This window comes from Delphinapterus leucas, chromosome 11, assembly GCF_059928025.1.
Source record: "Delphinapterus leucas isolate spDelLeu-1000000601 "Yukka" chromosome 11, BTC_Dleu_Yukka2, whole genome shotgun sequence".
Classification (NCBI taxonomy): Eukaryota; Metazoa; Chordata; class Mammalia; order Artiodactyla; family Monodontidae; genus Delphinapterus; species Delphinapterus leucas.
In genome coordinates, this window is record NC_143139.1 from 42,418,413 (window position 1) to 42,430,099 (window position 11,687).

Here is an 11,687-nt window from a genome sequence, read left to right on the forward strand (position 1 = left end):
TTTGATTTTTTTCCAGTTTTTTTGTTGTTATAAAGCTACAGAAAACATTACTGTCACATATCTTTGTGTACTCGTGAATATATCCATAGGACATTGCTGATTCAAAGTGAAATTTCCTTTAAGATGTGCACTTAAATTTTTAATAATATTGCCAAATTGGCCTTCAAAAAGGTTGTACTGGGAATTCCCTGGTGGTCCAGTGGTTAGGACTCCACACTTTCACTGCTGAGGGCGCAGGTTCAATCCCTCGTTGGGGAACTAATATCCTGCAAGCTGCACGGCACAGCAAAAAAAAAAAAAAAGAGTTTGTACTAATTTATCACCACCTGTATATAAAAATGCCTGTTTCCCTGTATCCTTTGCCAATTCTGTGCATTATTAGAGTTTTAACTTTTTGTAACCTGGTAGGTGAAAAATTACAAGTCTATTATAAATAGAGTTGCATTTTAAAAATTGAGTGAGAATGAGCATGTTTTCATAGACTTATTGGCTCTTTGTCTCTTCAATTCTGATTCTTGAGATTTCAAGTATGGGCAGTATCAGTGAATGTGACTTCAAAGTTTTGAAGAAATGGTGCTGTAAAAGTGAAGTGTCACTGAGATGCCTGCGACTGTGACGACTTCCCCTACTTCCCACCTTGACCCTTTTACTCTCTTAATTTCAGGTGATCATGGAGCTCAGCTTGGCCTCCATGGGGCTGGTGGTGATGGAATACATGATGACCCAACAGGTGGAGAGGAAGGAGAGAACAGCCCAGATCCCCAACCCCAAGCTGGTCGGAGGACCCGGCGGGAAGCATGCACCTGCCCCTACTGTAAAGATAGTGAAGGAAGGTAAGTTGACTCAGCCAATCTCTTAAGAGTATAAAGAAGAAAAATTAATAGACTTGGAGGTAAAAAGAAAGGGTTATTTTTAAAAATTTTTAAGTGTTGGCAGTGTTGCAAAGGGATCAGAGACAGCACAGTGCTTTTGATTAGATTATATATGGGGTCTTGGTTCCAGCTCTGATCCTTTTCAACTCTTTTTTTTTTTTTTAAATAAATTTATTTATTTTATTTATTTAGTTTTGGCTGTGTTGGGTCTTCGTTGCTGCATGCGGGCTTTCTCTAGTTGTGGCGAGTGGGGTTTACTCTTTGTTGTGGTGCACAGGCTTCTCATTGCGGTGGCTTCTCTTGTTGAGGAGCATGGGCTCTAGGTGCACGGGCTTCAGTAGTTGTGGCTCGCAGGCTCTAGAGCGCAGGCTCAGTAGTTGTGGCGCACGGGCTTAGCTGCTCTGCGGCATGTGGGATCTTCCCGGACCAGGGCTCGAACCCGTGTCCCCTTCATTGGCAGGCGGATGCTTAACCACTGCTCCACCAGGGAAGTCCCCTAACAAGATAGCTTATAAAACAGCCTGGCAAAGAAAAAGAAACATACCTACTGTAATGATTTTTTACAGTGGCTGTGTGAAAATCATGAGTTTTCCATAATCTTTTTTTCTCTCAAAATAGATAAAAATACTTATTCTGGGTAGAAAATTCTTCCATCAAGGAATCTAATATGTCCTACAGAAGAGAATTCTGACGAATTTTCTCATTAGTGTACTGGCTATTCAGTATTATCTCTAGAGAGCTCCAAGTTACTTTTTTTCAAGTCACTGATTTTGAAAGAGAATAGAAAGTCACATAGTTTTTTATAAATTTATTTATTTATTGGCTGCATTGGGTCTTTTTTTTAAAATAAATTTATTTTATTTTTGGCTGAGTTGGGTCTTCGTTGCTGTGCGTGGGCTTTTCTCTAGTTGCGGCAAGCGGGGGCTACTCTTCGTTGTGGTGCGCAGGCTTCTCATTGTGGTGGCTTCTCTTGTAGCAGAGCACGGGCTCTAGGCACGCGGTCTTCAGTAGTTGTGGCGCACGCGCTTAGTTGCTCCACGGCATGTGTGATCTTCCCGAACCAGGGCTCAAACCCATGTCCCCTGCAATGGCAGGCGGATTCTTAACCACTGTGCCACCAGGAAAGCCCCTGCCTTGGGTCTTCGTTGCTGCACGGGGGCTTTCTCTAGTTGCAGCGAGCGGGGGCTACTCTTCATTGTGGTGTGCGGGCTTCTCATTGCAGTGGCTTCTCTTGTTGTGGAGCACAGGCTCCAGGCATGCGGGCTTCAGTAGTTGTGGCTCGCGGGCTCTATAGCGCCGGCTCAGTAGTTGTGGCACACGGGCTTAGTTGCTCCGTGGCATGTGGGGTCTTCCTGGACCAGGACTCGAACCCATGTCCCCTGCAATGGCAGGTGGATTCTTAACCACTGCACCATCAGGGAAGCCCAAAAGTCACATAGTTTTTTAAATGCCTTTGAAAAAAATCTGTTAAAGTTTTGTTCCATTAAAAATAAGCACAAAAATAAGAAATGTACCAAAACAAGAAATAATTCGAATTCTTTGTAGGTTACCCTATATTACAGGAAAAACTTGAATCAAAAGCACTTGAGTACAATAGAGTTTCCCTCTCACAAAGCTTAAAGTGGATTTAAGTTTTTGAAGGAAATTCTGTGATTTCTACCTAAGTATGATTTCATTTCTGTTAGTGTTGGTTCCCCCTCCCCATGCCCCACTAATATGTGCTGTTAAAACCCAAGAAAAATCCCTCTTGGAAATCTCCCCAGTGCCCACTAATGGTTCACACATGGTACAAATTGGTTTGGCAGAAACATTTCAGAGCTGATTTCCTGAGAGGAGCTTAGGATTTGCTCCATATAGGGAATATTTTTTTTTACATACCTTGAATTAGTTAGGGTCCTTATTTCCCCTCTTTTGACTTTTATCCATCCCATCATCCTTTTCCACTGAAGTCTCTGATATTGCTCTGTCTTTTCAGTTTCTGTGTTTGTTTGTTTTAAATTATTTTTGGCTGCCTTGGGTCTTGGTTGCTGCGCAGGCTTTCTCTAGTTGCGGTGAGCAGGGGCTACTCTTCATTGCGGTGCGTGGGCTTCTCATAGCAGTGGATTCTCTTGTTGCGGAGCGTGGGCTCTCAGCACATGGGCTTCAGTAGTTGTGGCTTGTGGGCTGTAGAGCGCAGTCTCAGTAGTTGTGGTGTACGGGTTTAGTTCCTCTGCGGCACGTGGGATCTTCCTGGACCAGGGCTCGAACCTGTGTCCCCTGCATTGGCAGGTGGATTCTTAACCAGTGTGCCACCAGGGAAGCCCTCTTTTCAGCTTTTAATCTTTACTGTTTGGCTCTTGACCTTTATTCTAGGAGAAAAGTTCTGTAATTGTAAAATATTATGTTTTCTTTAAAGTTCTCCACCAAGTGCTTAGATGGAGAGACACTTTGTTCATTAAGTAAGTTCCCAGCCAAAAATATCACCATGTCACCATATTCACAGTAGTTCTCATGGAAAATGCTTGTATTGAGACTTAACTTGCAGAAAAATATAAGAAAATGCCTCTCACATTTCACAAGTCACCTTGAGAATGATTATCTCTTCAAACATCAAACATCCGAGTCAACTAAAGATTTATCTTTTGATACTAAAGAGAGGGCTTTTTTTTTTTTAAATAAAAGTTTGGATTAGTTTTGAGTGGATCCAGTAATTAAGATGTATACTTTGTGATTCTTTAATTTTTGTCTCTAGAATGAATGATGAATAGTTGTGTTCTCGCTTCCAGGGGCTCTGGGGATCCTGGCAAGAAGAAACAGCACATTTGCCATATGCAAGGCTGTGGCAAAGTATATGGCAAGACCTCACACCTACGGGCACACTTGCGCTGGCATACAGGCGAGAGGCCATTCATGTGTACCTGGTCATACTGTGGGAAGCGCTTCACACGTTCGGACGAGTTACAGAGGCACAAACGCACACACACAGGTGAGCAGGAACTTGGAGAAGGGAGAGGTAGTAATAGACGAGAATAAAAAGACACAAAATAGCACTGTGCTCTAACCCGATCCTCCTCATTGGGGTTGAAACCTGGGTGCCTCCAAGATGCCGGCTTACCACTCTTCCCCCATGGACCCTGACACCACACTCATTTGAAACATGGCACTGTTGCCTATCAGAAGTCACTTCAAAGGACCCACTCCTAGAGAGACAAAAGATACAGATATTGTGGATGAAGCTATCTATTACTTCAAGGCCAACGCCTTCTTCAAAAACTATGAAATTAAGAATGAAGCTGATAGGATCTTGATATATATAACTCTTTACATTTCTCAGTGTCTAAAGAAACTCAGAAAATTGCAATTCTAAAAGCCAAGGCGAGAAAGAAATGTATACACTGGGAATCACTAATTTTCCCATTCCTGGAGAGCCTCGTTTTCCACTTAATGCAATTTATGCCAAACCTGCAAACAAACAGGAAGATGAAGTGATGAGGGCCTACTTACAACAGCTGAGGCAAGAGACTGGACTGAGACTTTGTGAGAAAGTTTTTGACCCTCAGGAAGATAAACACAGCAAGTGGTGGACTCGCTTTGCGAAGAGACAGTTCATGAACAAGAGTCTTTCAGGACCTGGACAGTAAAGGGTGCCTTGGGCAGACACTGTCTCCACAGCTATGGGCAGCATTTACAGCAAGATGTACACAGTTCTTTGCCTTTATTTTGTAAAGTTTTATACAGAGGAGAGAAGAGAGCGTTTCTTTACTAAAAGAGCTCTTTATCAAGAATTTGGGGTTGGGGGGTGATTTGAAATTTCCGCAGTATTAAGCTGATACTTAATGAGTAATAATAAAGAAATTTCTAACATTTCAAGTCAAAAAAAGAAAAAGACACAAAATATATCTATGAAACAACTAAAATTCCTGAGCAACTTAGTTTGAAACTGATTGTATGGATCATGAATGGAATTGGAGTTAATCTGGAAAACCCTTAAGAAGGAAGGAGCTAGCTTTTGAGTGGGATTTTGAAGGTCCTGCCTTACTTTTCTGCTATACTCCTTCCTTTCTGAGTATTTCCCAGCCTTTACTTATTTTTTGTTCCCCCAAAAGGCAAAAGATAGTCACCAGGTTTTTCTTGTTTGTAATCACCTTCTAGGACTAGCTTTATTTATTCTGCCTTATATAGTTTGAAAGCAGTGAATTGGACAAGGTACCACTGCTTCCTGAGATGTGAGTTTCTCATCTTCTTTCTCTTCCTTTACCTAGGTGAGAAGAAATTTGCCTGCCCTGAGTGTCCCAAGCGCTTCATGAGGAGTGACCACCTGTCAAAGCATATTAAGACCCACCAGAATAAGAAGGGAGGCCCAGGTGTAGCCCTAAGTGTGGGCACTTTGCCCCTGGACAGTGGGGCAGGTTCAGAAGGCAGCGGCACTTCCACCCCTTCGGCCCTCATCACCACCAACATGGTAGCCATGGAGGCCATCTGTCCAGAGGGTATTGCCCGTCTTGCCAACAGTGGCATCAACGTCATGCAGGTGGCAGATCTGCAGTCCATTAATATCAGTGGCAATGGCTTCTGAGATCAGGCACCCGGGGCCAGAGACATATGGGCCATACCCATCAACCCTGGGATGCAAGGTAGCATGGGTCCAAGAGACATGTGGGAGAGAGAGAGCCGTGAGGCATTAAAAATGCATGGTGGTGGGAAGAATTGGGGGAGGGATACAAGAGAAGAGATGGGGTCCTGGCATCCACCTGTATCATCAGTACCTCCTTGAAGTGGGAAACATTAGTGAACATTCTGTTGGTGCCACCCTTTGATGAGCATTTGTTTGACCCCAAACAGTTTCTTAACACTTCTTACCCCAGTCTCCACTTCCTGCATTTCCCTTCTCAGCTCCCCCATGATGGATCCCCCCCCTTTCCTAAAGCCATCATGCCTTGATAAATATATATGATCATTGAAATACTTTTTAACAAAAAGCAGATTCTATATTATATATATATATATATATATATAAAAGATATATAGAGATGCATTTGCAGGGGTTGGCTGGGAGGAGGAAGGAGACCATTCTGTGACCAAAATAACTTGGTCATTTTTTTTTTTATATTGCCTTATTTCCTTATGGCTGAGCCTTGTTGTGACACATCAAGATTTTCTATAGATGTTGTCTTGGCTTCCCACCAGATTAAGCATTTATATGCTCTGCTTTTAGTTTATATATACATACATAATGTTTTCCTTTCTTAATTTTGTCTTTTAATTTGGGATCAGCTTCTTGCACTCCTTCCTTGACTCAACCATTTCTGTCTCCCCTTCTCTCACCTGATCACTTCATGCTTTGTTTTTGGTAGTGGTCCCTGGATGAGGCACTTCTGTCATTCTTTTAAAGTCCCTAGTCCCAGCAGCAGAATAGAGTAGCCTTGAAGCTCAGGCAAATGCTTGAGGTAGCTGTGAAGAGAGTGTTCAAAATACTACTGACGCAGGCACCCTCTTGGCGCTGGAGAGTCAAAGGCACCTCTCTCTTCATTAGCTGCTCTAAGCATCAAGAATCAGAAGTCCTTCTACAAAATTGTACAAGAGACCCTTTGAAGGTTATAATCTGGGATCAGTTTATATAAACTGTGAAAAGATGGTCAAATAATAGGTAGGGGCTTTCAATAGGAAGATGATGTGCTCAGAAGCGGAAGTGACTCAAGTAGTCCAGTTCAGGAGTTAGTGGATTATTTGGACCTTTGTACAACTGTCTTCCAAGGTAGCTCTCAGCTTTGATGTGTGGGCTTCTGAGTTCACATTCTGAAAGGAAATACACTTCCTCTTTTGAACATCCCCAGTAGTTTCTTTCCCATTATGTTATTAAGGAGCATCAGCCAATGAACCTGTTCTGGGTTTCCATTCTGCAAAACTCCAGAGCATGGACCAGTGGCAAGGCAGTGGTTCTTTGATCTTTTCCCTTAACTCTTCCTTGGGTGGTTCCTAAGGGGAAAGGAAGCACACACGATCATGGGAATGATAGCCCAGAACAAAAAGAAATCTTGTCTTACCACTGTGGTTTATAGGAGAGATCAGGAAAAACCATCCTGCTTTCTCCGTGGCCTGATTGCTGAAGAGACTGATCCAAAAATTATAGCGGCAGGGAACTCTTAGTGCATTTGGCACTGAGATTTAAATGCAACCAGAGTTGTCCTCAAGGCCCAGCCATTAAAACATTGTCTCTCTCGACCTTCTGGTATCTTGTCAGAGAGCTTTTCACTGTGAGGAAGTGTGGAAATGGCTGTGTGTATGTGTGTAATCTGTTAGGTTGGGGATAGGTTTTCTGTTAGCCAATACTATAAGAGACCTGCAATAAAAAATTACCCTAATCTGATAGAAAGTGAAGTGTTTGTGTATGACTGTGTGTGAATGTGTGTTTGTGCCTGTATATATCTACACACAGATGAGAAATTAATATTTGAAATTGTTGGAAAATAAATTCAGATCAAATGCCTTTCAGGCCCATTTCCTAGAAATCTCTCTTAAAACCTGGGTATGTTCCTGAGGTCATTTCTTTGCTTTTGCTAAATTAGTTACAATTATGAATGGGGGATATTCTACTGCACTTTTAAAAGAAGAAACTATTTTTGTGTTTGAAAGTGAAACCAACATCCGGATTTATAGCAGAGTCCTAGTTCCTTTCATGAATCTATTTACCTTGACTACAAATAGATGATGCTATAATTCTACTATATATTTTATATAAAATCTATCCGAATTAGGGTTTGGGTAAGTTTGTGTTGTTGTTTAACCTGAAATACAATAACTTAACATTCTAAACAAAAGTTTACTTCATTTGGTCCTTTCTCTGCAGACTTAATACTGTTTTTAACACAGGAAGTATTGCAAGGAACTTTTCCCCAGATCAAATTCTATTAATACTGTAGAAGTTATCCATGCCCAGAAATATCCATGCCCAGAAGCAGAAGTTATCCATGCCCAGCCACTTATCGCACCCTTTGTTCCCTCTGAAAGGCAGAACTCAGAACCTGTTATTTTATGTCTGTAATCATGTTCATAGGCATCTTCTGGAGGAAAGGGGCAGGATAACTCACTGAAGTGTGTAGTATTTCGCTAGAGCATTTCAAGGAATGGAATCTTCCCCAGTATGAAGTTATTAGATATAAACTAGCTTAATGATGCTGAAGCCTACAAGCTTTTAGAAGGTTATTTGATGATGTTTTTCTCTGGAATGGAATGCTGGTTTACCCTCAACTCCATTCATTAGCACGAGTGAATTTATATCCAGTTCTTTCCACTTGCCCTATTTCCTTCTCACCAAGGAAGCTCCAGATCCAGTATCTTGTTTGGCCCTAAAACTGAAGCAGCTTCTGCTTTTGTCTCCCAGCAGCAGTAAGTCACTCAGTCTTTTCCACAGGAAGTTAGCAGCCCACATTCCTTGAGTCAGGAGTTTATTGATGAAAGTCCCTTTCCCTGAACTTTTTGCCAGAAGAAATTAATGTAACTGATAGGCTATTGATTCTAATTTTTTTTCAAGAGTTGCTTTTTTATTTAACTTTTTAATGACCAAATCTTGTAGGGCGCGGGGTGCCCAGAGGAGTGGTAATATTATTCCCTTGTCCGTTCAGGTTGCCCAATCACATTTATCTGCTTATCATTTGACTGTCTGACTTTTTACCCAGAGCAATAACAGCCCACACCATCTTCCTTCAGGGACTTCCCAGCTGGCACCCTGTTTGTGGGTGCTATGCAGAATGCAATTTAACAGACATTTCTCAGAGTTCAGAATAGATAGAACTCTTGATCCCAGAAAGTATAGACTGAAGTGTGGGGTAAAGATTATGATTGGGGGAGGATTAGAGACAAAGGCTGTAAATTACTATGGCTGATTGATTTTATTTCTACTATATACATATATATATTTTTTGCTTTTGTATATCCTATATAGGAAACTAAGCATTGTATTTTTTTAACAAATCTGAGAAAGCACTATGAACTGCAGATGTTTGACTTCAGAGTATATTTTGTATTGTTAATATCTTCACATTGTGTGAATACTGGAAGCTGCAGATCTTTGCTAGGACGCAATAAATTTATATACCTTTTGAGGGGTTCTTCTGAGGGTATTAATCAGGCCCCTTTTGTGCTTTGGGGGAGCCCTGGTGCTAGTTACTTAAAGTTTTCATTCAATTGTAAGTACCCTGATGCCTTTTGGACCTTGGGATCAGATCAAAGGAGTTCTGATCCAGGTACCAAGGAAATGAGGATAGTCTAGCCGCCTCAAGTGAGGGGCCCTTTGCATAACTCTCCTTTCCCCTATTCAAAGCTGAGTAGCCTCTTGGAGTTGGGAGGAGAAATGTGAAATCTCAGAGTTTCATCTCCCTTAGAAGAGAGCCAGTAACATATGTGCAAGGATGAAAGGTGGCAGCAGTAGCTTTGGGGAAAGGGAGGAGGATATGGCACTTCTCCAATCCCGGAAAACATTGCTTTTGAAAACTGCTGATAAAGTATGGGTAGGTTATTACTTTTGTTTAGGAGCCTGTGTGCTCTCTGGTGCCTCTCTTGGCTCTACTCCTGGGGTACAGACCTCATCTAGGAGGATGAGCAGACCAGCTTTGAGGTTGACCTGTTTCTTTTCTTTGTCTGCCTTCCCTAAACACCAGCCCCCAGGAGGACATGAAGCAGCCTTAAGCTTAAATTCCTACTCCCTCTTCCAGATTTAGCTCACTTGCCTTAGATTGGAGTCTGGGAAAGGGAAAAAAATGGGAGTCCCTGGCTTTATTCCCCTCCTAGGTCTTCTCTAATTTGACTTCCCGGAACCCAAAAAGATTTCCTGCCCAATGTTCATTTGAGGGAAATGAGTATTTTGTCCCATTTTCTCCTTTCCTCATTATAAAACAACCCCAGCCTTCCATGTCCCTGCTGAGCAAGAAGAGGCATGGTGATTGTCCCTCAGCTCCCTTCAGTATCCGAAAAAAGGCATAACATAAGGGGCTGAGGCTGCCTGTGGTGAGGACCTTGTTGATACCTCTCCTGGGGTGTGTGTTTTCCTCTTTCTCACCTTCAGGAATTACACTGTGCCTTCTCCACAGAGGAATGGGATTCTCTACCCAGACCCCCACTTTCCCAGCAGCTGCTCTTGAACAGTGTGCACAAGGGCAAGTCTTCATATTTCTGATCACTGCTTTCTCCCAGTGGCATCCCATAGCTTTCACCTAGAGTCTAGGGCACAAAGATTTTGGGAAAACATGCTGAGGTTGACCTGAGGAGACCACGTCTACACACACCAATGGCAGCTGCTCCAGGGCCTGCTTCCTCTTCCCGAGTCTCTCCTCCTCTGGGAGGGAGGGGCAGTGCTCCAGTCTCTGGTGCCTAAAACAAGTTTATTTCTCTCTCTTAACACTGTCAATAACCAGTCTCCATACCACTGTTGCCTTTTTTAAATCTCTTAATAATCTCATGCTGTGTTTGTTGTTGGTTCCAATCCGATTATCACGGGGGCTGTGTGGTGAAATAACTTTTAAATGCTCTCTCATCTCTCTTGCTCTTTTTTCTCCTTGATCTTGTGTATGTATGATGCTAATCTCTTGTCTTAATTTCTTCCTGCTCTTTTGTATCTTCCTTTCTTGTCTCTCCCCCTACCTTTTGTCTCTGGGTGTTTTGGGGCTTTTTTTTTTTTTTTTCCTTTTTGTACAAAGATTAGTTCAATGTAGTCTGTAGCTCCTTTGTAAACCAATTAAAAAAAGTTTTTTTAATAAAAAGCCATGTCTCTGGTGTGTTGAGAGGGTTGGGAATGGGGAGAATATGGTTATAACTTCATATACTAAACCCAACAAAGGTTTCCAGCTACACTGTTGTTACATACATGTTAATCAGTGCAGTTGTCTAACACTTAACTCCCGGGTAAAGAGTTTCATGACCAAATCAGTGTGCCACGACTACATAGAAATGTGGAGGACTAGAGGAACAGGGGCAGGCCCAACTTTTTTTTTATTTAGCTTTTTATTCGAAATACTTTTAAGTTCAAAGGAAAGTTGCAAAGATGGTACAGAGGGTTTCTATATGCCCCTTCCCTAGTTTTCTCCATTGTTAACATTGTCATGGTACATTGTCAAAATTAAGAAACTGACACTGGTACATTACTTTAGCTAAATCTCAGGCTTTATGGGCTTCATCCATTGTTGGCCTTTTTCTGTTCCAGGGCCTATTGCAGGATACCACATTGCGTTTAGTTGATATGTCTCCCTAGTCTTCTCTGTGACAGTTTCTTCGTCTTCTCTTGTTCTTCATGACCTTGACAGTCTTTGGGAGTATTGGCCATGTTCTGTAGGATATCCCCCAGTCTGAATTTGTCTGATTTTTTTCTCATTATTAGACTGAGCTTACAGGTTTTTTAAAAAAAATACGTGCACAGGTGAAATGCCCTTCTCACCACATCCTATCAAGGAGTATGTGATAACCACGTGACATTACTGATGGTAAAACCTTCAACACCTGGTTTAGGTAATGTTTGCTTGGTTTCTCCACTGTTTCTCTTTCCCTATTCTTTGCAAGTAAGTCTAGGCCACCCTTAATGGGGTTGGTGGGAATTAAGCTTCTGTGAGGAAACTGTCTCTTCTCCATTAATTTAAACTAGCATGTACTCACGTATATTTATTTTATAGGCGGGTGGTTATAATCCAATTATACACTATTTTGATGGAATTGTCCCAGCTTTGGACATTGGGAGTGCTTTCAAGTTGACTTCTGTGTCCCCTTGATATGGCTACATCCATTTATTTTTTTGAGCACTTTCTTCCTTTCTGATACACAAGATGCTTCAGGCTCATATTGTATTTTCCC

At 41.9% G+C, this 11,687-nt stretch overlaps 1 protein-coding gene and 1 pseudogene across 2 annotated transcripts in view; both read left to right on the forward strand.

Annotated features, from left to right (window-relative positions):
- Window positions 1–10,605, forward strand: part of SP1 (Sp1 transcription factor) — a 48,836-nt gene extending 38,231 nt beyond the window's left edge. For both annotated transcript variants that reach the window (XM_089920785.1, XM_022572053.2), the window contains exons 4-6: window positions 665–833; window positions 3,638–3,837; window positions 5,114–10,605. In XM_089920785.1, coding sequence (XP_089776911.1) covers window positions 665–833; window positions 3,638–3,837; window positions 5,114–5,427 — 683 coding nt within the window. In that variant the 3' untranslated portion in view covers window positions 5,428–10,605. The remainder of the gene's footprint in view (window positions 1–664; window positions 834–3,637; window positions 3,838–5,113) is intronic.
- Window positions 3,844–5,107, forward strand: LOC111173943 (actin-related protein 2/3 complex subunit 3 pseudogene; annotated as a pseudogene).
- Window positions 10,606–11,687: the final 1,082 nt, after the last annotated feature.